At 40.0% G+C, this 27,864-nt stretch overlaps 1 protein-coding gene across 4 annotated transcripts; it reads right to left on the reverse strand.

Moving 5' to 3' along the window:
- LOC137283695 (dual specificity mitogen-activated protein kinase kinase 4-like) lies at nt 1-27,864 on the reverse strand. 4 transcript variants are annotated; one of them, XM_067815351.1, is made up of 12 exons: nt 27,602-27,864; nt 24,131-24,224; nt 23,503-23,569; nt 22,332-22,445; nt 20,240-20,359; nt 19,454-19,573; nt 18,738-18,789; nt 10,896-11,023; nt 10,357-10,434; nt 9,566-9,708; nt 8,169-8,214; nt 1-7,555 (listed from the first exon to the last, which is right to left on the reverse strand). In XM_067815351.1, exons 1-12 carry the CDS (start codon nt 27,633-27,635, stop codon nt 7,427-7,429), a joined length of 1,125 nt encoding a protein of 374 aa, XP_067671452.1. In that variant the 5' UTR covers nt 27,636-27,864; the 3' UTR covers nt 1-7,426. The 4 variants fall into 4 exon arrangements, with proteins under 4 accessions (XP_067671452.1, XP_067671450.1, XP_067671449.1 ...); XM_067815349.1 differs by having other exon boundaries at nt 24,131-24,233; nt 27,602-27,853; XM_067815348.1 differs by lacking the exon at nt 22,332-22,445 and adding an exon at nt 22,192-22,305 and having other exon boundaries at nt 24,131-24,233; nt 27,602-27,844.

Consider the following 27,864-nt stretch of genomic DNA (forward strand, 5'->3'; position numbering starts at 1 on the left):
CTCAGTTCTGTATGTTTATTTATTGTCATTGTGAAATAAAACAATCTCTTTCTCATTTACAAACCCCAATGCAAATATTTACAACATAGCTGATCATAAAAATATGCACTTTGAACATCTTTCACACGACCTACATTACCAGAGACATTTTTCATGTGACTGAGTTTGGGGACGTATCCAAGTACATAGACATAGTACTGTGATAGAAACTGTGCATATTACTTTCCTTCATAGCACTTACTAGGACAACATCTTACTGAGAATTTTCATTTTCCAGCCAAAACTATTTCATCAATAGCTGAGTGTCATAAAACCAGTCACACTTATCCTTTCTTCTAATTAAATGTTAATTTTCCACAATAAAATTTTACTTGAAAATTAAAATATTAGCACAACAGCTGTTCTTTAAAATATGTTGCATGGAAGCCATACTTCCACTAAAACCACATAAAATGTCGTATTAACAATGAACAACCAGTAAATCAATTCATACTTAAAATGCCGTTCATATTCTAATTGTTTTCAACGATCTTCAAGAATGATGTAACTGGAGTCACTGCTATTATAAACACTTGCAGGCCATACACTTCTTTCTAACTTAACTAAAATTTAAAAGGAGGATAAAAGGGTAAAAGGTATAGAAAGTTAGAAAGTAAAATAACTGTTATTCAACGATTCAGTTCCTTTTCAATGTCACTTAGTTAAAAATATATTATACAGTTTGCTCTCAGTAGAAAAGCCTTGACAATCTTTCACATTTTGCCTCTTGTCCTTTAGCACAAATTACCATAAACACTATGAAAAAGAGACTTAATTTCTGTGACCTTACCCCTAGTTTTTAACTAATTAAACATGAAAAATGAGAGTAATTTCATTGTTTTCCACAAATAGGAATTGAATCTTTAAACAATAAAAATATTATTGACCTGTGCCAATGTAAAAACAATGCAAGTCACAAATACAGACAATTGAGTAAATGGTAATGCATGATTTCAGTGTCTTAACCATATGAATTACCAACTTCTTTTGTATTACTGTCATAACAGATTAGCTGGTGCAGCATGAAAGACACTTCTGGTCCGAATCTCTCTCTCTTTCTCTCTTTCATAGTACAGTTCTAAGTCCAGCTTGGAAGTTCTGTTTCCTTCAACTAGTGATTGAGAGAGTGCGGTTTCACACTGCCTTTAGCAATATTCCAGCTACCGGTACATCACAACAGGGGACACCAGACATGGGTTCCACACACTGTACCCACGTTGGGAATCAAATCTGGGTCTTCGGCGTGACGAGCAAACACATTAACCACTAGGCTACCCCACTGCCACGTTTCCGCTACCTAAATATTACAACTATAATGTTATAAATATGCATGAGAACTTTCACAATACTGCTAAATGCCAGTACCTTACATACCACTCAAAAAAAAAAAGAGTTAACACCACCATTCTTTCATGATGATATGAAAGAAATACCATCATTCTCAACAGCAAAAATTGAATAATTCTTTCATTCTTTTGATGGTGTAAGCTATCTTGACACTGTGTCAACGTTCTACAGTTATTTCACTTCAGTTGCTAGATAAACTACACACAACAGCTATGTACTATGTACATTATTCTCATAAACCCTGTGATGTACATTGCTACAGACTGAGGTATACATGTATGTCAAATCCTACCAGCCAACTGACATGCTAATTGGATGTTTTGCTTATTAACCAGTGCAGTGAATACCTATCCCTAGGCTACTGTTAACGAGAACTTGCAGTATTAACGTATACATGATAAAAACAGTTAGTTGCACAACTGGAGACACTCTCGTTATCATCAGACCTTTAACTTAGATGTGTACCTTCAGTACAGAAGACCTGCAGAAACACCCTTTCATCTCATTTGGGGAACTTTACAATCACCCAGGAACATGGCTAGCTATTTTTGAAACATTCATAACCCTATGAACTTCTTAAGCCCACTCTTAACACATTGCCTACGATCAAAGTTAAGAATTCTTAAGGCTACAAACAGTACGAGAATAAAGCCCCATATCCACAAAGTGTTCATAATATTATGCCCTGTAATAACTCTATAGTTTATCATAGGCTTACAAATGAGGTATCGCTGCGAAGTCTCTGTGGATCTGTATGCAGATCAGCATCAAGACAACTAAATTATCTGACATATTTAGAGCAGTGTAACAGAATTCAGTGTCAAGATGATGAAAATTGAACTGCAACTGCTATATAAATCAACAATGTTGCCTTACATAATCCACAAAAATAAGTCAAATAAAATTTTGAAAATGTTTAACAATGGTTGCATCAAAACAAAATCAGCTGGGTTTTTTTTCACTTTTTTGAGTAGTACACATTTTTTGGAAAATATATATATACTGTTGCATTAGTTCTTTATTGACATTTTGGAGAACACTCACAGCCTGATGCCCGTTTCACGAAACTCTCACAAGCCTAAGATCTCGTAAGTTTTCTCGTAGCCATTGTGCCTCCTCTGTTGTAACACAGGAGCTACGGATACTACGAGAAAAGTTACGAGATCTTAGGCTTACGAGAGCTTTGTGAAACGGGGCCCTGTTCTGTAAAGGTATCATATCCAAGTAACAGACCTGCCTTCAACATTAGGGCTGGGACGAGAGAAAACATGGAATCAAGTACCCATATGTGCCCGAATTGGAATTGAGTACCTGGAAATGTAAGGAATACAGTGCTCAACTTTCTGAATATTCAATCACAATTTGAAGATTATTATGGAAAACTAGAAAGGGTAGCAATAAGACATTAGGATTGATCTCAACCTATTTAATGTATGTCTGTTTAATGAATATATAGAGTAACATAATTACTTACATTCCTTGTAAAGACACAAAACCTTTCATTCCTGCTCTTACTGTAACTAAATTACACACTGCTCATGTGCAGATAAATTAGTCGTTAATAATAACAACCTCCACACCAACGATTTAATTGTGCTATGTCAATATAGTGAAAAAGACCGGTTATTATCTGCCCTTGTCATAACAGAGTTCTCTCCCTTTTCAGGTACTCGATCCCAGATTTCCAGCTGTACCCTACCCAGATTCAAGTATCCGAGTACCTGTCCCAGCCCTCTTCAATGAGACTGCTGCTGACATTTCAAGTAATGAAATGTGAAATTAAAGGTTATCGCATAACTATAAATTCTTAATAATTGATCAACTTTCATGTAAATATGTGTATGCTCTGAAATATTCTAACAAGACAAACATGTAACATTGCCTCAATGGGTAAACATGGTTACGCTAAAATCTGTCTAAAATGTCACAAGATGTGAATACACATCTAAAATCTTACCCTTGCTCAATAATTAACAGACAACATTATATAAGAATCTTGATGAGGGTACAGATGGATTTGTATCAAATACCTACAGTGAAACATCAGTAGATAAGCCTTCTCAACAACACAATCACACATTCTACGACCCCTAAAAGGACATCCATTTATTTTTCTTTCTAAAATTCAGGATCATTGATTAACATCTGTATGAAGAACTGTTTAAACACAAGGACAGATGGAAGTATCAAAAACCTATTTAAAGAAGTTAGTAAGTTAAAACTGAATCTGATTTCACTGCTTCAACAAATATGAGACCAAGACATGTAAAAAATAATCAACAAAACACCATGGTAACCCTTCATAAATTAAAGTCTTGAAACCAGACTTCTGTAACATGTCCACATAAAATGTCTCAGAACTAATTGTATATAAATTTTCCAACTATTAACATTATTAAAAGACATGCGTGAATAATCCAATCAAAAGTTAAGAAAATCAGCCAACTGGAGTACCCTAAGTTTTAATGTTATGCATCTTGTTAAAATGGCCTACAAAAGCAATCATATTCAGGCGACCATCAATGTCAGCTTAACTGAAAAGCATTACCTGGGTACCCAGTAGTGTGGGAAAGAAACTGGAAGACCTACAGGGTATCTGCACCCACATAAAGGCCTCTCTGGTGTTGAAATCAAGGCAGAATTAATGGGATACACCACTAGCAAAGTTAAGGACCAGCTGATTCTTTCATATTACTATAGTTAATATACCAGGAATATCATGGTCGGGGGACACCAGAAATGTGCTAGATCCCTGAAGGTCAGGGTAGAATAGGCCTTCAGCAACCCATACTTGCCCTAAAAGGTGAGTCTGCTTGTCATAAGAGTCGACTAGAGGCATGGGGTGGTCAGGCTCGCCAACTTGGTTCCCAATTGCATAGATCAATGCTCATGTTGTCGATCACTGGTCTGGTCTAGATTCAATTAACAGATCGTTGCCATATAGGTGGAATATAGTCGATTGCGGCATAAAACTAAACTCACTCACTCAGAAATGTGCTTCACACATTAAAACCATGTGGGGAATCGAACATAGGTCTTCAGCATTAGGAGCAGACACTTTATCCACTAGCCTAACTTAAGTCCCCATTAATAGCAATATGAATTAATATGTAATATGACAGACTCAAGTGGTCCTCAACCTTTTCCAGTTTTACATTATTGCTGCTTCCAAAACAATTTAATTCAAGTCAATTCATTCGGAAGCAAATAATAGGACGTAAAAGTGATGTGCTAAAAATGAATCTGTAAGTCAAACTGAAACCTGATCTTTTGAAAAATTACAGTTGTAAAACAATTTGTCTATTCTGGTAAAGTGATGACATTATGTTCTTGATGAAAACTAAACAAAGACAAAAGGGTATCCATGGTAACCAAATTTGTATCAGATCTTCACTGGAAGCCCAACGACAACACAAAGATATTGCACTAGGGTTATCTACATTTTAAAGGTATTCCTAGCAAATCCTACTTTCAAATACTGTGGAAGTAAATTAATTACTTATATAATCATAGAATGACGAACACTGAGTTCATTCTTTCCAACAATACAAGGTTGCATCAACTGGCCATAAATAGAAACTAACATTGTGTTTTTCCCCAAAACTAGCTGACATAAATATCAACAAACCTACAAAAAGTTAACTCTTGATAGTATGAAACTCAACTGGAAAATAAATAGATCATATTATATAACCATTCACTATGTGCAAGAATTTTTCAACAGTTCATACAAGAATCTCAAATGAATTTATAACATTATTCATATGTTGTTTAGAAACCAAGTAATCACCTACACATATTCCAGTGTGTGCCCAAACCACAACCCTACTAGTCCAAACTACTAGACACCAGTCAAAACTAGTCTGTATACAATGTTACTCACCCACCACAATCGGCATACTACATCCTAAACCAGCCTTCCTTACAACTTATTGCATACTGAGTAGCGTATAATCCAGATTTACTAGTCTTCCATACAGTTTATTCTATTACATTTTGTCTCGTATAGTCCACATTTACGAGCCTACCATATAGACTATCAACTAATATAATTAAGATTTACTAACCTCCCATATAGCTTATTCTATTACATGTTGACCAATATCATCCAGATTTACTTGCCCTAGATTTGGCTTATTCAATTTCATAGATTCATATAGTCCACTTTTACTAGCCTACCATATAGTGTATCAACTAATATAATTCAGATTTACTAGCCTTCCATTTAGCTTATTCTATTACATATTGGCTGTATCATCCAGATTTACTATACCTACATTTTGCCTATTCTATGACATACGGACAAGTATCATCCAGATATATAATCCTTCCACTTAGCTTATTCTTTTACATATTGTCAAGCATCATCCAGATTTAGTAGAGTTCCGCATAGTTTTTTCTACCACATAACAAGTTATAATCAATATTTACTAGGACAATCTATGCTTCTGCACTGTTATTTTCATTACATGTTAGTTCTTTGCTTAATCTATATGTACTGGCCCAAGAAAATATTTGTGTCAAGACAATCGTTACACTCAAAATTCTACATAGACTTATGACAGTCCAAATGCCACAATCACTTTGTGAAGCAGGTACCAGATTTAACAGCCATAACTGAATGAGACTAACATAAGATTTGGACTGGAGGGCAGTGGTGCAAGGCACAGTCTGGAGTTGAAATTTCCTGCATGCTGCTGCATGGAATGTGTAAACTTCATGACAGAGTGCAGAGTTCTTTTGTCAAAACATGTCACACACTAAGATAGTTAAATAGCACTTATAGCAACAAGAATATCCTTCAATATATCTTTGTACAGAGGGAATCTATGACTTAACTAACAGAACAAATGGCTAGGCCACTAGGAGACTTGTTTAGCACATTCTCTCTTTTTCTTTTCAACAAATTGATAAATGACAACTCTGAAATGTAACATGGCCAATACCTCAAGGGTTAGAATGTTCGACGTTCCTATTTCAACCGTTTATACCCTTACAACGTATGTTGTGATGTCACTTTGTTAACCAGCCAATCAAGCCAAGACATGGTCTAACTGATAAGGAACAACAGTGTGGCCAGTTAGCAATTTATCTTTCATTACACATACAGCGAGTGTGGTTTTCTGATGCTTTTAGCAATATTCCAGCAATATCATGGTAGAGGACATCAGCAATGGGTTTCACCTGTGTTCTCTAATTGTTCTGCATGTCTTGTGCTCGGATACTCTACACAAAAATTAACATGAGGTAATTGTGGAGTGAGCGAGTCTAGTTTCATGCCACACTGTGGAGTTCCGAAAAGATACACAAACTTTTGGTCATCTGACATCTTTTGCTTTAACACAGGAACATTTGATTGGTTTTCAACTTATTTCATAACTATATATTAACAGAAGGTGGGTGAACGAAGTGTGAACGAACCCAAGAAGTACTGGCAATGATGATGTAAATGATACTCCTAAACATCTGTTGATGTATCAGAAAGCACTGCATACACAGTTCTGTTGACCGGTATCACAACGATGGTCTGATATAATCAGGCCCCAAAAATATACATAGTTTACACTAAATGTACATCCTCAGATTTCTATGTACAAATTAACAAAACACTACTCTCCTTCTCGAAACTTCCTACTGCAAGACAATATGCACTGAGTGTCTGGTACATTGAGATTCCATTCTTTGCTAAGCTAATCCTGCTTCTCGGTGAGATCACTTCAGTGTCAGTGAAAACACTAAGAGTTAGCTCCCTTTGCATAAGAACTGCAATCTCGGAAAAATTTACAAACTGCATAGTTGATTACGTAATATAGCTGTCTTTATGGGGGCAATGTTATGCTAAATTCACTGAGGTCAGTCTGTCCAACCGTCTCGGGATTCCTCACAACTCGTCCATCAAACATGGAATCATCTCAAACCGCCTTTTTGTTTCGATTTCAGGTCTCTGTGAGTCCTTTCTCTCCGTCTTATTAAATATCACAATATCGCAAGACATAATATATACAACTCTTGCTCGTCCATGATATGGCACAGTGGTTTGTTAAGACAGGGGATGATCGCTTTCACTTGTTTGCGAATTCGGGGAGCTCCCGATCTGGTCCAGCAAATCACACACATATGCTCCTACGTCCACTTCCATTTCTTCATACCTTTTGATAAACTTGTGCTCCTGTGAAAAACAAACTCAGTTCATTACAAGGTCTGTTTCCTGGTACTACTGTGATAGAGTGAGGAAATGGGACGTAATACAACAGTACAACATTCTGGCTTCATAACTCTCTCAGTGGTCTGTATATAATTAACCGGACCAGGCAAATAAACCAAATCTCTAAGCATGCCGGACTGATTCTCTCAATTGCTCATTCAGCAAGCATGATTAGCAGTGGGCCTGAACTTCTCTTGGCTTAAAGGAGTATATGCTAAAAGGGTATGTCGCATTCAGTACTATTTCCCTGAAGTGTGTGTGGCTGATTGTACTATTTGCTTGTGTTTACCAACATACTCAGCAACATTCCAGCTATATAATGGTCCACTGTAAATAACCCAACCTGGAGCAGACATGGAATGAAATCCTGAATAGTCCATTTTAACGCCAGATCTTCACAGGTCCTGCTGTAGTTTACTATACCAGAGTAGTGCCCTATTTACAGTGCAACCCAACTCAGCTACCCCACGCAGACACTATACAGAGACCTATCCTTGTTTTATCCCCTTACTGTTACAATTTACATGGCAGACAGGCTAAGAATTAGTCGCAGACATTAAAATCAAAGTGTTCTTACCAACAATTTGTTGTATTTTGGCCTCTGTTTTTCATCCTTGGTGAGACTGAAACATAAAATGGTATCCACACAATGATTCATCTAACTTCCTTCACTAATTTTAAACAGCATTCCTGAAAATGTAGCAGCATCAGTGACGAGAACTTCGATGGAACTAATAGACATCAAAGCGTATTAATGTGATGATTTGCCACAGGTGTAAGTAACTTCATCAATCAAATGACCCACCAATAGTATGGGACACTGTACTGTACGGTACTGTAAATCACTAAACTAATGCATGCATATAATAATTCAAATGCAAACCTCAAAATGAAAATATGTGAATTTATTAATGCGAGGCGGCAAATCAGGACATGGCTGACCAGTATGACTGCACTTACCAATTTAGGAATAATAATTAATCCGACTCTAGTGTAAACAACTTAATAACCATGAACGCGTGGGTGTTTGGAGCAAAGACTGCTTTCCTTTCAACTGTCAGTACCAGTAATTGACAGTAGAGAGGATGATCTCAGTTTATGACATTTCAAACTGAAATGGCTAATTGAACAGGTAAGCAGTTATCGTGACGCAATTCTTACGTGGATGGCAGTTGACAGATCTGCTGGACGTGGTCCAGTCAGTTCAAACAATGTAAGCTAGTACTTCAGAGACTGTTATTCTGTTTAGAAATACAACTTAAATGCTTAGTGTTCAATCTCTATTCCCTGGAATGTATTTTACCTGTTGATACAACATAATGTCTAGTAAAAAATACCAGCAGCAACGGTATCAAGTGCAAAACACAATAAAATAATGCAAGATTTATTGATGGGTTTCTGATATTGCCGCTTTTTTCACATTAATAAGTATCTCACATTATCTTATTGACTTACAGTATATACTGAGTGACCAAGGAACAGAATAAGAGACAGACAGATTTGATGCACTTCCAAGTCTTTTTCAGTCCTCACAGTGTGACAGAACTCCTGTTTGGGCAAAGATATCAAGACGCCCAGACCTACCATTAACCAACAGGATGGGACATGGTTATAGTGAGAGAATGAGTGTTTAGTTTTAGTGCTACTTTCTTAAGCAACATTACAGCTACATCATGAAGTGGGACACCAAAAATTGGCTTCACACATAATACTCGCGTGGAATCCAATCCGTGTCTTCGTAAGGATGAGTGAATCACTACAGTACCCCACTGCCCCGTGAACATGGTAATAGACCAAGTTACCCAACAAGAGGATGGGACATAATATGTAAGTGGCCAATGAACAAAGCAAACAATCCACTTCATCGACAAAGTGACCAAAGTTTGACCACATTTCTATATGGTTGACAAATGTGCTAGAAATACACAAGATGGAAGATAGCCCCAGAAACATCAGAAGACAGTATGTACTCACCATGTGCCAATAAAGTCATGGAAGTCGTCCGAGAACCTCTCTCTGGGTCTCAGTTTTGGGGGTGGACCCTGCACCACCTGTGTCAGCTGCTCGAACACACTCGTCCACTTGGGATACGGGAACTGCCCTGTTGACAGCTCCATCTGCAACAGACATGGCAATTAATTCATGAGATTTGATGCACTTCCAAGTCTTCTTCAGTTCTCACAGAATGACAGAACTCCTGTTTGGGCAAAGACATCAAGATGCCCAGACACAGTTGGGTGTATAATATATATTTTAGGGATGCCATGATCACCACTTCATTGGTACCTGATTAAAAGACGAAACATTCAAAACTATATTGTTATTTAATTTTGAAAGTATTGGTATAAATATGATAATGCATTTGTATCATTTTGGAGTTGTAGCACTTTAGGCTATGAGAGTTATGAATGATTATATTTCATGCACAACGATGGGAAATCAAACAGATGAGAATTGGAAATCTTTTCATGGATAATTATAAAATATGAAACATTAATGGTCGAATCTTAACATGGGTATCATGATATGTATTGATTCATGAAACTTATGTATCATGACATCCCTAGTATATCTGCTGCAATATAATGTTGCTGTCCCAATTATTTATAATCTGGGTCTGAAAAGATTAATATCCTTTTGGTGATTCACTTCAACCACTAGGCTACCCCACAACCCTAATATTAAAAAGATTGGTCTCCTAATAAGACAAGTAACTGGTGAGTTATCCTGTTGCAGAATCCCAATAAAAGGATGAGGGTACGTACGAGTGTGATGCCTAAACTCCATACATCAGACCGCACATCATAGCCCCTGTGGGAAGCTTTAGGATCTATCCTCTCCGGCTGTAAAAAGAGCACAACATGTGTTACCAAGGGCACTAGCAAACTTTATTAAAGGACAATTTCCAACTGCAATGTTAGTGAGCATCATTTTGAAGGAGAGAGGAGGATGGGAAAATCTACAATTCATTCACAAACATGCCCCAGACTAATAATCTGTTGGCAGTGATGGGTAAAGTTTTGTTTTGTGATGAGAATAAGGAATGATTTTTTGGCAATGCTCCATAAATTGTTGACAAAAATAGACACAAATCAAATGGAAGATGCCTTTAGAGAATCCAGTGATTCAAGCCAGTTTTCAGTTAAGACAATCAGAATACCAATACATATGAAATATACTTACAGGACAGAACTTGAACTTCCTGTTTCTGAAGCATGTGAAGATTGCTTACACTTGGAGTCATGTTTGAACAAGTAATGACATTAATTACGCTATTCCTGAGAAATATTTTCTGCATACTCACAGCCATGTAAGGTCGACAACCTGCATCTCTGCTCTTGGCTATGGAGTCTACAAGCTGCCCACTGATGCCAAAATCACACAGTTTGATGCTGCCCTTTCTGTCCAGCAGAATGTTGGAGGGCTTTACATCTGAAACACAAAAGCTAACACTTACCCATATATTTCAGTTTGACCTGTCATGTACATAAACTTGAATAACAAGAATGAAACATGTATGATTTTGATAAATGAAAACTACATGCCTTTTCGAATTGTAAAATCATATTTGCACCAACGTTTTGGGGTGCTACATCTTTAATTCACATTTAATACCAGAGAAGAGTCTCTAAATATGCAACAAATCCTGCAGTCTAAGTAAACTCATTCTCTTCCCACAAAGGTTACTCCTGTCATATCTTCCTACGTAACCTCTAATACAGAACTTTCATGGTGCGAGTGTTCAAGATTCACGATTGGGGGTATTCAGATTTAGTTGTCCAATCAGAGACGTTGTTTCAAGAGTGATCAATCGCAAGATCTCCGTAATTTCCGAATGCATCGGGAAAACTTGCCACTACCAGCTTTTGTTTCCACAAAGACATCATGGCAATTGCTTTTCAGTTAAACATGAAATACTGAATCTTTCCTTCGCACACTGATGAACGTACTCCATGGGGGCTGCCATGCTGGAGCTAGGTCTATTTAATGCATGTTCTGATTGGATAGTAACAAGGGAGGTAATTCCTGTTGCGATTTTTTGCCACAAGGGGATTTCTCGATGACCTGGAAATATAGCTGTATTAGAACAGAGGTTACATAGGAAGATATGACAGAAGTAGCCTCTGTGGGAAGAAAATGAAGTAAACTTAGCCCCAGTGTTATTCGTTACACACCTACACTGGGTCTAACAAAACCTAGTACGAGGTCATGTCAGGTAACCTTTGAGCGACCTATGACCGTCCAATCAAACGTGAGACAACTTAACAGATTTAACCAATCAGACAATGCCTACTGTTTAGGGTTTGGTGGGACTTGCAAAATATACCAGTCTCTGACAATGATCTCTCAACAAACGAAAATCAGCCTACAACACTGATATTTGACCTGAAGTATATGTGCTTTCTGTTGACATGGTTACCATTAACTAATGTTTCCACAAGCTGATAACTCACTGTTGTGGTGTGCTCCACTGCCTGGGAAAAAGTTCAAAAGGTATGTGCAAATGTGCACTTTTACGATTTTATTAAAATCTAAATATTTTAGATATTTAAATACTTACCTTACCATAGGTCTTATGCATATTACCTCAAGCTTCGCTAGAAGAGATCAGACAGTCGTTGATTCGCCATTCCCTAGATGGCTACCTCATGTAATCTACGAATGTAGTCACGGAAGTGACGTGATCTCCCCACTCGCGCAAGCGCGAACAATCCAAAATTCACTTTTACTGGCAACAGGAAGGTCCGAAGAGTCCAGAGTGGGGAGGAGCATCCAGCGTTGGGAGGGAGTCACCGCCCTATGGTAAGGTAAGTATTTAAATATCTAAAATATTTAGATTTTAATAAATTTTTAACTTACCTTACCATAGGTCTTATGCATATGGCTTCGACAGATGGATGGTGGTGTGGACTCCGGAGGACCATCCCTCAGCAACCAGTGCACATGCATTAGGAGAACCTGGGAGACCAATGCCAACAGTCACAGGACAAACCTGGAAGCAGGACAAAGAGTAACCCAAGGGAACTCCAAAGAAAAAACGACGCACCCTGAGGGTGAGGTTAATCTTAAGACCAACGGTAAGTAACAGTGTTATTACCTAATGGGCGGACGTCCGGGTAAGTTGCTGGGCAACCACCAACGGACTGAAAGACTGTAGTCCCTCCATGTCCTCAACTGCCAAGTCCCTCAGGTAGTGGGAAGCGAAGGCAGTAGACGACGACTTCCAAAAGCAGCCTTCCATAGTTGTGGCACTGTGCAATTTCTATGGAGGGCCATGGTAGATGCCAACGCTCTGATCTCGTGTGGGTTGTCCGCCACCGGATGAGGTAGACGCTTGGCATCAAAAGCCGCCAGGATCGTAGATCGAAGCCATAAGGCGACTGTGTTCCTGTTCACCTCCCCTTGCAGGTAGTCGAAAGCGGGATGAACAGTCTTTTAGGGGAACGTCTCTTAGAAGCCAACTTCCGGATGCAACATCTGAGGGCTCTAACGAGACACAGCAGCTCCCCCTCCATGTCCTCAACTGCCAAGTCCCTCAGGTAGTGGGAAACGAAGGCAGTAGACGACGACTTCCAAAAGCAGCCTTCCATAGTTTGTGGCACTGTACAATTTCTATGGAGGGCCATGGTAGACGCCAACGCTCTGATCTCGTGTGGGTTGTTCGCCACTAGATGAGGTAGACGCTTGGCATCAAAAGCCGCCAGGATCGTAGATCGAAGCCATAAGGTGACTGTGTTCCTGTTCACCTCCCCTTTGCAGGTAGTCGAAAGCGGGATGAACAGTCTTTTAGGGGAACGTCTCTTAGAAGCCAACTTCCGGATGTAACATCTGAGGGCTCTAACGAGACACAGCAGCTCCTCCTCCAAGTCATGTTGTCCCAAGACTGCAGATGACAGAGGAATGGAGAACAGCCTGTCTGGCTGTCCAGGGAGCTGATTCTTGGCCACAAAATCTCACAGGAGACCCAAGTGGGCTGGTCCATGCCTCGACTGATCCAAGCGAACCTGCGTGACGTCCAGGGCATGAATTTCACTAGCTCTATCTGCGGTAGCTAACGCTAGAATGAAAACCGTCCCAAATACATGAAGGAGGCTTCCTCTAAAGGCTTATACGGAGGTCCTCTAAGATGTTGTAGGACGATGTTGAGGTCCCAAACTGGAGGACGAAGCTTAACTTTCCGGTCCTCCAATTTGCAGGCCTAGAGTAGCGCAATAGGATCTGGTACCTTGGAAATCTGTTTATCTGCTTTAATCGAATAGAGTTCAAAGCCGACAGATAAGTCCCCAAGGTACTGCCTCTAAGATGCTTGCAGTTATGCAGGAACAGGAGGAAGTTCGCTAAATACTGTGGAGAAGCTGTCATAGGGTCTTGTGATCTTTGAGCGCAAAAACTCTCAAATGAGCGCCACTTGTCGTCATATAAGGACCTAGTGGACATTCGATGCGTACAAACTAGGACGCTTGCCGCGCACGAGGAGTAGCCCTTAACTCTTATTGCCTTCTGCAGATGACCCAACTGTGAAGATGAAATCTCCGTGGGTCCGGATGCAGCTGCCGACTGTGCGGATGTCGAAGCAGACGTAACTAATCTGGGAGCTGGTATGACTCTCCGCTGGCGAGGAACCATGGCCTGGCTGGCCACCAAGGTGCGACCAAAAGCATTCGCAGGATCGTGTCGATCGCCCACGCCTGCAGGTCCATAAAGTGACTGAGTGGAAACCCTGTGTTCCAGGGTGATTAATTTCGCCACTTGAGATGAGTACCCCTTGGCCCTCAAGACTATCACAGATGGTCCAGGCGCAAAGATGAAACCGTGACGGATCCAGGTGCAGTGTCCAATTGTGAGGATGGTACAACAATTGGTCCCACTCTGGAAGCCGATTGTTTGAAACGTCTCTCGACACAACATATTCTTTGTTGGAGATAGACGTAGGGGGCAAGATAAGGCGTCTGCCATGAAGATGCAGGCTCCTGGTATGTGAGATACTTTTATTTGGAGGATCAGACTCGACCACGTCGAAGGGTAGAAACGACAAGTGTAGTAGAGGTCGAGGCCTCCTTGACCCTTGTTACCTAGAGGGCTACTATTGAGTTGACCGTATGGATCATCAGTACCTTGTCTCTCGGTGCTGTCAACCAACAATAGACATGCATCACCGCTTTTATCTTCAACTGGGTGATGTGAAGAGATAGAGCTCCACTCCCCCAGAATCCTGCTGCAACCTCCTTGACTAGATAGGCACTCAATCCTGGTAGAGACGTGTCAACCTAAAGATGGTTGTTGAATGACGGCTCTAGTATCCAAGTTCCAAACATTGACCAGCGAGTCTACCACTGGTGGGGAGTCAAGACGTCCAATGTCGTAAACCTGTCTTGAAATCATGATCAAGAAAACGCTGTCATAGACGTAAGAGTAGACGTCTACGTCTGATCATATCCTAAGGTGACGTGAGCAAATCGAGTAGACATTATCACTGACATAGTGATAACGGACAGAGTACAGCTTGCTTTTAACATCGCCTTGAACTTCGACCCCCGAACCTGAGACGGCGATGTGATGAATCAAATCCCGCGGAGTTAGTTGAAGCTGACTTAACAGCCTGATAATGAAGTACAACTCTCTCAAGATAAGCTTGTATGCCATAAAAATGCGTCATTCTTCGACTTCAGAACAACCACGCTGTACATTATGAATGTGTTGACATTTCAAGAAGTCTACTTATAACTGGCCGTCTGTCCGATCAGAAACTGCCATACATCGCTGCACGCCTCCTGATAAGCAGCGTTGAGACTACTGTTAGAGGATTTCTATGCCGACTAGAGAAATCCAATGCCGCTGTAGACTGCTAGTCTAGAGTGTAAACGACATCTTTCCATTGTAAAATGACTGTAAGTCACTGCAGACAACTTCCTTACACTAGAATCATAACAACACATTCTGCGCAGGGCGTTGTCCCTCGATGACCAATCAAATTGTAGATGTAACGACCCTGGGATCCTTTGCAGGGTGTTGTCTCTCGGGCACCGATCAAAATGTAGACGTGACGTCATCGGTGTAGCAGGTAACTGATCATCATGAAATCTTGTAAACGGTGATACCCTGCTAGCCTATAGGCTTGACCGTAACCATGCTGTTTGCGAGCACGTGTCCAAATGAGTAAAGCGCGCGAAAACCCCTCCGCCGCTTGAAACTGACGTAGACAAATTGTTTTTCAGATAGATGTGTTGGAATTTTTCCCGAAGATAAATGCCGTACTCTCTTGTAATAAGAGGTGTAGTTAGGCGTGTCACTTTGTTGTTGTCTCGAAAAATCTTCGTGACGAAATGAGTAAAGCACGTGAAAGAAAACTTTCTCCGCTTGAAGTATATGTAGACAAATTGTAACGTAAGGATCTACGGGGATGCGACCAGTCCCTCCCACCTACCGGCGTAGGAATATCTGGTACGGTGATCGATCCTCGAGGCGTTGTCTTCAGACAAGTCCATCGCCGCCGCCGAGGTAGCTGACGCCAGCGCAGACAACGGCTTAAGCATCCGCTTGAGTTCAGTCTCAATGGTCACCTGCTTAGAATCCTGCACTCTATGAGAGAGCCGCGAGGAGCCCAATAACCGCTACAGAGATACAACCAAGACAGCCACGCTGCCCGTGAAAACCAGGCTGTCCATCTTGTAATCTGACTTCCTCGACTTACACGCTTAGAAATTCGGATTAGTTGACAATTTCGCATAGACCGCATGTAATACAACCATGGCGTCCGCCACATAGGATGAGGCGGGATGAGTAGTTCCGGTGATAAATGAATTGCTGCAGGGTTGCTGGAATCAGCCGAAGGCGAAGGGCAGTCCGGTAACCTGTCAGCAATCCACTCGAAGACGACTGATAAGGGTAGTCAAGTGCCATCACCATCTCCGTCGCCTCCTACTTCCTCGTCGAAGTCCGGGCAAAAACCTCCCAGGACATGGAATTCGAATCACGCCGCAGTGTAAGAGACGGAGTCGATGCATGAGCAGTAGATTCCTTGGACGGGATCCAAGGTGGTTCCGGTGACCGCAAACGCCGAGTTCTAGAGGAACGTCGAGGTGATATGGACTGGGAGAGCAAGTAACATCTTCACCTGGTAGTAAAGCGAGAGTCCACATTCAAAGGGCGTCGCGGGGACCGAGAACTCCGACAAAGACTACTGTGGAGGGTACAGGATCACCGACTCCCAGGGAACCTGGAGCGCGATCTGCGCCGAGAGCTCTCTGCCTCCAAGCGCCGAGCGCGCGCTTCATCCAACTGTCGTTGCAAAACCTCTTCCCTGGACAACGTATGCAACACCCTGGGTATACGGTAAGACGCAGGTGCTGGCGCTGGCACAGGGTCCGGCGTCGGCGCTGGTGTCGGGACAGGCGCTGACGTAGACATAGACGCTGGCGTAGGCATAGGTACTGGCGCAGGCATAGGTACTGGCGCAGGCATAGGCACTGGCGTAAGCGCTGGCGCAGGCACAGGCGCTGGCGTAAGCGCCGGCGTAGGCTTAGGCGCTGGCGCAGACATAGGTGCTGGCGTAAGCACAGGCGCTGGTGTCGGCATAGGCGCTGGTGTCGAGACAGACGCTGGCATCGCAGCAGCACCGGGCGTGAGGAGGGAGCGCAGGAACCTCTGGACCTCCGGATGAGACAAGCCTCCGGACGAAAACAGATCCACGATGGAATCCGAGCGAGGTGGTTCCGGGGACAAACGTACAGGCGTCATGGACGAACGCCCCATCCCAGGCGTCGGCACAGGCGCTGAAGGCGGTTGTAAGTCAGGGTCGTCCGGCAGAGATCCCAACGACGACGCTGGAGACGACAACCTTCTCTTCCGCTGTGAAAAATGCTTCCTCTTAGCCGCAAAAGAAGCCTTGAAACCAGCAACCAACAACGCCTCGCAGCACTGGCAGCGTCCGTCAAAAGAGCAGGCCAGAGACGCACAATCCGGGCACCAAGGGTGGGGAAATTCGCCGATTCCTGCCCCTAGCAGACGGTGCTAAACTGGCGAGACATACACAGTTAAGTGCAACATACAAAACAAAACAATGCGTTGAAACCAACGCTAGGCGGTAGAAAAAACACCCCTATACCAGAAATGCAGCACCAACGCACCCCCACTATAAAGTAGACACGCCCGTAAGCTCGTGACAGCGAAGGGCAAACAACCAAAAGGGTTGCCTGCGTACATCGCAACGTGGCACGAAAAAACATATAAATGCAGTGAAACCTGGCAAAAATACTAATCGACATGGAAAACCACATGGAGGGAGAAAACCAGCAAGATATAATACCCCCACGGACGCCATGCCGCACTCACACACGACGCGGGCGAACCCACCCCGAAGTGAGAGAAAAAACAACACAAGGTAGCAAAGTAAGTGCAGTTAAAAGATAACTTACCTTAACACGCACACCTAAGGGATACAAACCATACCTACCCGTGAGGAAACAACTTTATTGAACCACAAAGTAGGTAAACTAAGCGAACCAAAAACGTCCGAACAGACGAACGCTAGAAGTAAAAGTGAATTTTGGATTGTTCGCGCTTGCGCGAGTGGGGAGATCACGTCACTTCCGTGACTACATTCGTAGATTACATGAGGTAGCCATCTAGGGAATGGCGAATCAACGACTGTCTGATCTCTTCTAGCGAAGCTTGAGGTAATATGCATAAGACCTATGGTAAGGTAAGTTAAAAATTGGTAAGCTGTGCTCTGATTGATCAATCATAAAGGTTATCTGATGCGACCTCCTACTAGTTTTTCTTAGACCCAGTGTTTAGTGTAAAGAATAACAATGGGGCTAAAGTTATTTAGACTGACAAATCCTGACAACTGAGATCATGAACACCAACTTGTGATGCTAGGGCATGTTGACACACTATCAACCAAGTCACTGAGCATGAGTGATTGAGTTTAGTTTTACGCCATCTTTTAGTAACATTCCATCAACATCACAACCAAGTGATTAGAAATGGGATTCACACATGTTGCCAATGTGGGGAAACGAACCCAGATCTTCAGAATGGTGAGTGAGTGCTTAACCACTAGGCTATCTGACCAGTCACATACAACCACTAGTCACTACAACACAGAGGATCCTTCAGAACACTATTATAGACAGATACCTACCTCGATGAATGATCTTTAACTTTTCCTTCAGGTAATTTAATGCTTTCACAGTCTGTAAAGTCAAAAATCAGATACTAAATTATAACTGAAAAGAAGAATCAAATGAGAATGTGTGTGCAAAGCAGAGGCCCAAATTAGCTATGCATCTGGGTAAAATTTCCATTTATACATTGCAAAATTGCAGAAGTAGATGCTAGAATTTTACCAAATAACAATGAATGTATACTTCATGCAACCAAAGTCTCCCTCTGTGAAATATGTAATCATATACAGATATGTGATAGCTTCTAAACAATGTTGTTCCAGTGATGAGAACAGCAAGTACAGTTTTTACACTGTTTATAGCAACATTGCAGCAAAATCAGAAGGTGAAATGAGCGATTGGTTTACCCACTAAGCCACCCCATAGCCCCCAATGAGTACAATGAGTGAGTGAGTGAGTTTAGTTTTACACCGCACTCAGCAACCTTCAGCTATATGGCAGCGGTCAGTAAATAATTGAGTTTGGACCAGACAATCCAGTGATCAACAACATGAGCATCGATCTGCACAATTGGGAACCGATGACATGTATCAACCAAGTCAGCGAGCCTGACCACCCAATACCGTTAGTCGCCTCTTACGACAAGCATCGTCGCCTATTATAGCAAGCATGGGTTTCTGAAGGCCTATTCTACCCCGGACCCAATGAGTGCAAAGTTAAATCAGCAACTTACTGCAACTGTTGTTTTCCCTAATATTTCTTCTGGTATTGTGCTGATCAACTCCCCATACACAAAGCGGTAGAACTTGTCTAGAGACACGTCCATTAGCTCCATGCATATCCAACAATCTCCCTGCAAAATATACAAGAAAACTGAACAAAATACCAACTAATATTCCACCATCACTGGAAATAACTTCTGGACTAAACAATCCTGTGACTGACGTTTAGGCACTAAAGCTAATGGCTTGTACCTATTGATGGATGTTCTGTGTCATCACCATGGTAATGTCTTATTGAGTCTTTGAATGACATTTAGGGGGATTGTGGTCTTACACCATGTTTACCAATATTCCATCAATATCACAGCTGGGGACATCAAAACTGGGCTTCACACATTCTACCCATATGGGGAATTGAACCCAAAGGTGTCAGCATGACCAACAAACAATCTAACCACCAGGATACCCTACTGCCCCAATGGCATTCAGTGCCCTATGGGTCCTACACATACAGGAGAACAATTTCAACCTTTTCATTCCAGCTAATACTATCTATCATACACAGAACTGGTTCACAGATAAAAAGGTTTAATGGTATTTCATACCCGTGTCAAACATACTGTTTTAAGCCTCTTTGAGTAATATTCCTGGAAAATCATGGCAGGACACACCAGAAATGAGCATCCCACATTCGGTAAATGAAACCCAGGGATTTGATATGACAAGCAACTAGATTACCCCAAGGCCCTGATTCAAAAGAATCTTTATAGCACAAATCTGGAAACAAGACAACCCACCTCTTTAAACAAAGCACCATAAAATTGCACGATGTATTTACAGTCATTGGCTCTCATGACCACATCAAGGTCCATAAGGAGCTGGCGCTGCTCCTTCTCGTCGACAGTTGACCGGATCCGCTGCAAGCCAAACACAACTTGCCCACATCAGTATACAATCAACCTTCAACCTCTTACAATTACAAACAAAACACCAGTTTCTATTTCCTTTATTTAATTTAATGCTGCACAGTTATATACTGAGTTTGGGGCAGGCAAACTGACATTGCAACAGTCTACATACCCAGCCATGACGGTATGCAACCATATGAGTCAGCTCGTCTGACCATTATAATCATTCAGTCAACCTTTGATCAAAGGATAAAAACCAGATGACCTACTCAACACACAATCACTTGAGTCATCAAATTCAATGAGTGGACATATTTCAGACCCTATCAAACTAGCATGGACTTAAACTTCAAAAATGAAGGTGCAAAAATGTTAATTTAGTCTTTTTGGTTGCTTCCTTGAAATTAAGTGGGCACAGGTAATTTTGGAGACTTGGTGGTTATCAAAAACTTTGAGAAGCTTCATCAGATTAACGTGCCGCTGGTGAGCAGGGTAAGGGAGTTATTTCACCAAATCATGTTCAGGGGACCCCTTCAAAAACGGTCATCTTATCTTTAAAGCATAAACAACCAGATGGTCCTTGCAACACACTGTTTTAATGAGATAAATGACATGTGAACTTAGCATGATGTCCATAAAGAAAATAATTTCTACACAAATACCCACTAAACTGCAAATTAAAGATAAAACAAATCATGAATACAGTATGTTAATACTGACATCCACATGCAGAACAAAACATGTGGAAGCCAGTAACAGAAGACACTGATATCAGGACTGACACACATTTTGCCAGCATTCATTTGAAATGGAAAAGAAAACAATATACAACATAATGTAACATAACATACAAAGATATACTCTAGTGGTCTGCACTTGCATGACTACTCAGTTATTTCCCTTAGTTGAAGTTTTCATTCAGTCATAGGTTCTGGGCAAGTGAAAAAACAAATTAGCATACCTTATGATTCAGTAATAGACTTTCACTGATCAAACTTTAAATCATAATATTTTAAGGCATAAACATGTCATTTTCATTTGTAATTTAGGAAATTATGTATGCATGGCTACGATTGTATATGGATAAAAGTGTTTACATTTTCAGACAATGCCTACTGGCAAAAGGGACAAAACCTCACCAGTACATGACAAAAAGACATGTTTTATTAATTCTGTGTCTTGTATAAGAAAAAAATAAAAATAAAAAACAAGCAGCTCTCAAGCATTCAATTAAACGAAACGAAACAAAACCACAAATGATGAAATGAGCTTGAAGACAAATTGCAAATTTCATGCTGACTGTGATGTAATTTTGTAGCAAAAAACAACAGTACTAATCTTCAGTTGAGCTTAAATTATAAGCAACCAAAAACATACCACTTCAGAATTAATTTCTTTAATTTAAGTATGAGATTATTTGAATTTGATTTGATGAAACAGTTGTGATACCGTCAAGAGAAGTTGACCACATCAATTTTGCTTGATGATGCAAAATAAACATTACAGAGCTAATGAAACAACAAGCAAAGACAAAACATCCACGATAACAAACAAACCTATTCATGCAACTAACACGCTCATTCCAACATTAACATGCTTGTTCATAATAATCACATGAAACATATTTCCATTTCTCTGATCAATATCAAAACATGCAAACAAGAGTGTTAGGGAAGTCTGATTTTGACCAAACTGCAAGGAAATCGAACTGTGGACAACAGGTCCCTTTCGTTAAAGCGACACAAAAGTGTTGGAAGGAGTGTACATGCATACAAGATGTTAGCTGGACGTGCAGAGGTGTGAGGCACATTTGGAACGGCCAATCTTCACACAATTCATACCTTCACTGCCATAATAGTGTCACTTCTGTCATGAAGCATTTTATTTACAACGCCATAATTGCCTCGCCCTATCTCTCCCAAATCAGTTAAATCGTCAGCTGTGAAATCAAATGTCTGAAAGAACAATACAGAAAACATACCTTTACTGCCATGTTTGTGTTACTCTTGATATGAACCATTTTATTAACAGTGCCATAATTCCCTCGGCCTATTTCCCCATAATCGGCTAAATCATCAGCAGTGAAATCATAAATCTGAAAAATAAACAGGATTTCATTTTGTAACGTTGTTTGCGCATCTCTTAACAGTTTCACGGATGATTGAGGTGCTCGATGACGCTACTACAGGTGTTTCTGAGACTGATGAAGACGAGGATGATGGTATTCAGGATTTTCACCATAGTCAGCAGATTACAGCTACACAATGGTGATGTTCCTCTGATGAACTAGCAGTTCATTTGGCAATCCATGAAATAGTGAAATTATTATGAAATTCACAGACTATTATGAAATCAACAGCCCTTGATGATTTTTACTGTCTGCAGACTAACAGATGAGTAGTCTCTCTACCCATGGCCAAAGCACTGGCTCTTCACTTTGTTCATGTGCAAGATTGTGATCCAAGATTTGTGGTCCAGTTTCTTTTTTTCGCACTGATACAAGCAACGCTGATTCTTGAAGTTCCCGTCCAAGCTACAGCTAGAATTATGCCAAACGAGTTATTATAAAACAAACTCTGGGACCCTACTACAAAGCAGTCTGATGATGATGATGATCCTGATGATTATAATGATGATTATGATGATGATGATATTTCTGCATTGTGGTAAAGTCATGAAGCACTAAAAGAATGTAAATAATTTCATTTCTCCTGAAAATACTTTCTCCAATATTTGTAGAGTAACAAAAACACACACAGTCAAGTCTCGTTAATCCGACTTTGTCCGTTGCACAGCAAACTGACGGATTACCAAGGTTGTGACAATAGAATAATAAATAAAACAAAATATAATAAAACAATAAATAAAAGTGACTAAATTACGTTTATTTTCAATCTGTTACCAACCAAAGCAATGGATAAAGCTAACCGATGGACAAAGGGAGGTCAGATTAATGAGACTGTAAATTGTTACAATAGAAAAAAATAGACAAACCATGAAGATTTAAAATTTCTCATCATCTATATTAATCATGGTATCATTTTAGCTTGATCCTTAGAGTTCAATTATACTGGTCTTCTTAGGTATTTCATTCAGAATTGTGAACAATATATACATTAGAGATATTTATCATGTACTTTCATAATAATTACCTGTTCAGGAGAAATCTGCAATTTTCCAGTAGACTTTTCTAAATTACCTCGAGAGCGAATTCTTTCGCTGAAAATTAAGTTGTATGCCCATAAAAATTAAAAGTTTTGACAAACGATTTTTTTCTAACTTTGGCAGAAGAGGACAATAACTCCCTATTACAAAATTTCTAAGCACATCAAATTTTGAAGAAGTAATTTCAAAACAATTGTTCAGATCATATTTGCGATGTTGTGATCTTATTTCAGCCCCAAAGTCACCATTTTCATGGTACCGCCTTGGGGCTACTGAGTATGCATGTTGCTCATGGTGTCAGCCACTGGATTGTTAGATTATTTACTAACCAAATCAAGTGGTGAGACTCGCTGACAAAGACGATGCATGTCCTCATGTCACAATCGAGTAGAATGATACTCATGATTTCAATCACTGGATTGTCTGATCCCAACATGATTATTTACAGACATCACAACTAACGGCATCAGGTGTCCAGATTTCCCTATCACGCAGACTGAAACTAATGATGTCAATCGATAGACTACCTGGTCCAAATGTGACTACTAAAGTCACATAGCAGGAATATCGCAAGTACTGTGTTAGACAAAACCAACAAGCACAACAATGACTTACATTTGAGTAGTGTGCCCCATGTCAGCTAGAGAAGGAGAGGGAGCAGGACCAAAATGCGAGTTGAAATCCAGGTGTAAATCCTTACGTCTATGAACTGAAAATACTGGACAATAAATCCACATTAAATAAAGAAGCATGTATTGTCCACATGATGAAGTAATATCAACAGTATGAACAATACATGATAACTTGTTTGATTGGCATTTATAAGTTTGATGACTAATAAGAAAAGTAGAATACTTCGTGGATGACAACTTCTTAATATATACTGAACAACAAAAGAAAAACAAGTTTCGAAAAAATAAAATCACATAAACACTTGTGTAAACACTTAACATGAAGAGGCAAGGAATAGCCCAGAAACGTTGTGTAAACAATAATGAAGAAGTTGACATCCATAACATATTGTCTTATATTACTTTCTTAAAACAACATGTCAAGATAGTGATCATATCAAGCAAAGGTGGATTTGTTACCAAAAAGGTTTCTTCACTGTAAAATATATAATAAAAGTTTTAGTATATTTCAGCACATCTTTCCAAAAACGTTCTCAATTAAAATGGTTTTATTCATTGATACCAAAAGTAAAAAGAGAAAAGTTCTTTTAAAGGTATAACCTCTTTCTTGATCAACAATCAAATAAACTGGGTGAATTATTGACTTCTGAGATTATGAGACAATGAAAAGATCTTTCAAATTTCAAATAAGAAAATGTAAACAGACAACGATAAAAAAGTGGTGACTGTGCCAAGACTAACGACTGAACACTTGCTTCCTATGAATTCAAATGTCTGTCACTGTGTATATTGAGAAATCCATACTTGTTTGATCAAACATAATATGGGTTTTCACAACATACATCCCCACTCCATCATTTGGTATTTACTCAGGCATATCAGCATAATTAATAAATGCAACTGTGTATCAACTATGATTAATTCATGGCACAGAATGCATCAGTTTCCGGACAAACTGTATCCAGCAGAGATGGAAATAACCCACTGCCTGATGTCCCAGTCTAACGTTTTTGTCAGACAAGCAAATTTGTACATCAAGCAATGCCTGTATTCTCTCTTGTATGCTCACTTTCCAAGGTTAATTATGTTGTTCATTTAAAGACTTAACAAGAATATCAGATGGTATAGTGGATCTATTATCCGTGCAAGTGATTTTACATGTGCCACTGTAAAAGACTATGTTAGCAAGTCTTAATGTTATTTCCATCCATGTCCTCCTTGCACTATGTGCATAAAGTGTAATATCATATTTACAGTCATATTCTCATAAACATGGGACAATGTTTACCTTTAACACGACATGCATACCAGGATATAATGTAACATCCACACACAATGTACACATTGATGACCAAATGAAAACCAACAACCAAACACTTCAGAAATTCAAGCCGAAACTAATAGTCATGGGCATTTTCACTCAAAATGGGATATCAGTAGCCATGTTAGTGGAGGTCCAAAATATAATTGTTTCATGACAACATGGATCTGAAATGGCCAATTTATAACATGGTTTTCAGACAGATGTAATTTGATGGCAAAACTAGTTACAGCAATGATAGATAGAATAAGTGTATATGGATGACAGCTTCTTTGATACAGGTTCTTGTAAATTGTATTGTTTTCAAGTTTAAATGATACAGGGAGAGAACAGGCGATATATATACAATGGAAAACTAATTAGCAAGTGATGATAAGAAAAAGGTGGGTAACAATGGATACAAGGATAAACATAGAAGCCAGTGGTGCAGAGAGCCTAGTGATAGTATGCGGAGACAGTTTGGATGCAAGTGAAACAATAGGTCAGCCAGTTTACAGGAGTAAACGTAATCATAATATAAGTATTCAATGTTTATTGTGGGATGGGGGTGGGGGGAGGGCAAGAGAGACAATGCTGATTATAGTGGACAAAAAGAAATTGTACTAGACCAATGGGTAACTGTACTGACTAGATAACCACTGTACAATGAACTATCATATAAATTTATAATCTCAAGCATTTTAAAACTGTATCTGTTCCTTGATGATGGTGAATGAGCACTACACCCAGTGGAAAGACAAAATACCAGGGCTTTCCCTTGACAGACAAAATACAAAGTCTACAGGAATCCAAGTTTCTGATTTCAAAGTCTCCTGTGTGAGCTCCTATAAAGTAGTGCAATGATGTAGGAGACTGTACAGCAAGGTTTAGTGATTACTTTAAGTGTATGAATTGTCTGTTTCGTGTCACAATTTATGAACAGTGAACATTACTGAGTGTCCTTGGGGTGTGTCCTTTCGAGTGTAGATTCAATGCACTTGAGTGGACTGGATATACACTTCTGCATTACATATAACCGTGTAATACAAATCCTGTTTCAGTGCTGTGTACTCACCAGCATCAACATGATCAATGGTAGAGTGTTGTCTAAGTTAGGGTGCCCATGCAAACAGTGAGCATGAATCAACTACATGATGTACAAAACCAGGTTTTTGTTCTCTCTTCCAAAAGAGGTTTATCTGTCTTTGTCTTTCTACAACCTGTCATCATTTCCAAACTTCCTACCACTATTATACCACATAGTAAACATGATCAGGGTAAACCAAATAATATTACTAGACATATGACATACTAGATTATAACTGTGAATTGTGGATTTTCATAGCAGTCTTTTCTCTCCAATTAAACACTTTGATAAAATACATCTGGATAATGGAAAGATTTCATCCTGTAACCCTCGTTTCAAAAATTATTCTATGACCATGAACAGGAGCTGTTGTGTTTGGCGTTTGGGGATTTTTTTCATAGTTTGCCTACCCTGTACTCTAATGCTAAGCCTACACCCTAACCCCTGCAAATAATCATAATAAATAGAATACATATCAAGCAGGCGTTGGGGCACAAATCTTACCAGAATAGCTGAGTATAATGATTGTGGATTTAATAAACATACATTTGAATCCTAACAAGATCTAAAACTACAAAACAGTGTTTGAACAGAAACAACAGGCAAACCATGCCATGCCTGACAGTTTCATGTGGTGATAATTAAGGACGTGGGCTGACAGCAAGAACAAAGTGATATTTCACAATCTCTTTTCGCTCCATATTTTATTTCGTTATTTGTTGGTTTTGTCAAAATATAAGAATCATCCTACTAAATAACCATGAATTGTGGGGTAAGACTGAATTAATAGGCTATTTTTTACATCCAATATCTGCTTTCTTGTGACTGATCAGCAACAATAAACACGAAATTTACACTTCATTCTTTTGACAGATTCAATAAACATTTCACACCAAGCGGAAATGTGATTACGAGGCTAGTAAACCGATTATCAATGACCGTCAGTAGGGCTTTAACCAAGCCGTAGCGTAACTTTGCATGAAGTCATACAACTTAATGAGTCATAGTAACCAAAAATAGTGGGGCACGACAACGGATTCCCAAACTAGATCAGTGAGCAACTCTACCTTGACTGTCACCCGGTCTTTTCGGGGCCGCCATCTTGAAAAATCGCCTCAAAATTGGTCGAGAAGATATCGCCCGTCCGGAGGGGCGTTATCCCCTATAGGTGTGGTGGTTCGTCCCCGGGACCAGCGGTTGTCTGTCGAAGCAAACGACGGTGTCCTGAGCTTATAGGAAATATGATTGGGTGCTGATGTTCATTTCTCGGGATGACTCATCCACAGTTCTACTCGGGAAAATCCCTTGACGTCACAGGCAACTCACAGAC

This window comes from Haliotis asinina, chromosome 5 (assembly GCF_037392515.1).
Source record: "Haliotis asinina isolate JCU_RB_2024 chromosome 5, JCU_Hal_asi_v2, whole genome shotgun sequence".
Taxonomy (NCBI): Eukaryota; Metazoa; Mollusca; class Gastropoda; order Lepetellida; family Haliotidae; genus Haliotis; species Haliotis asinina.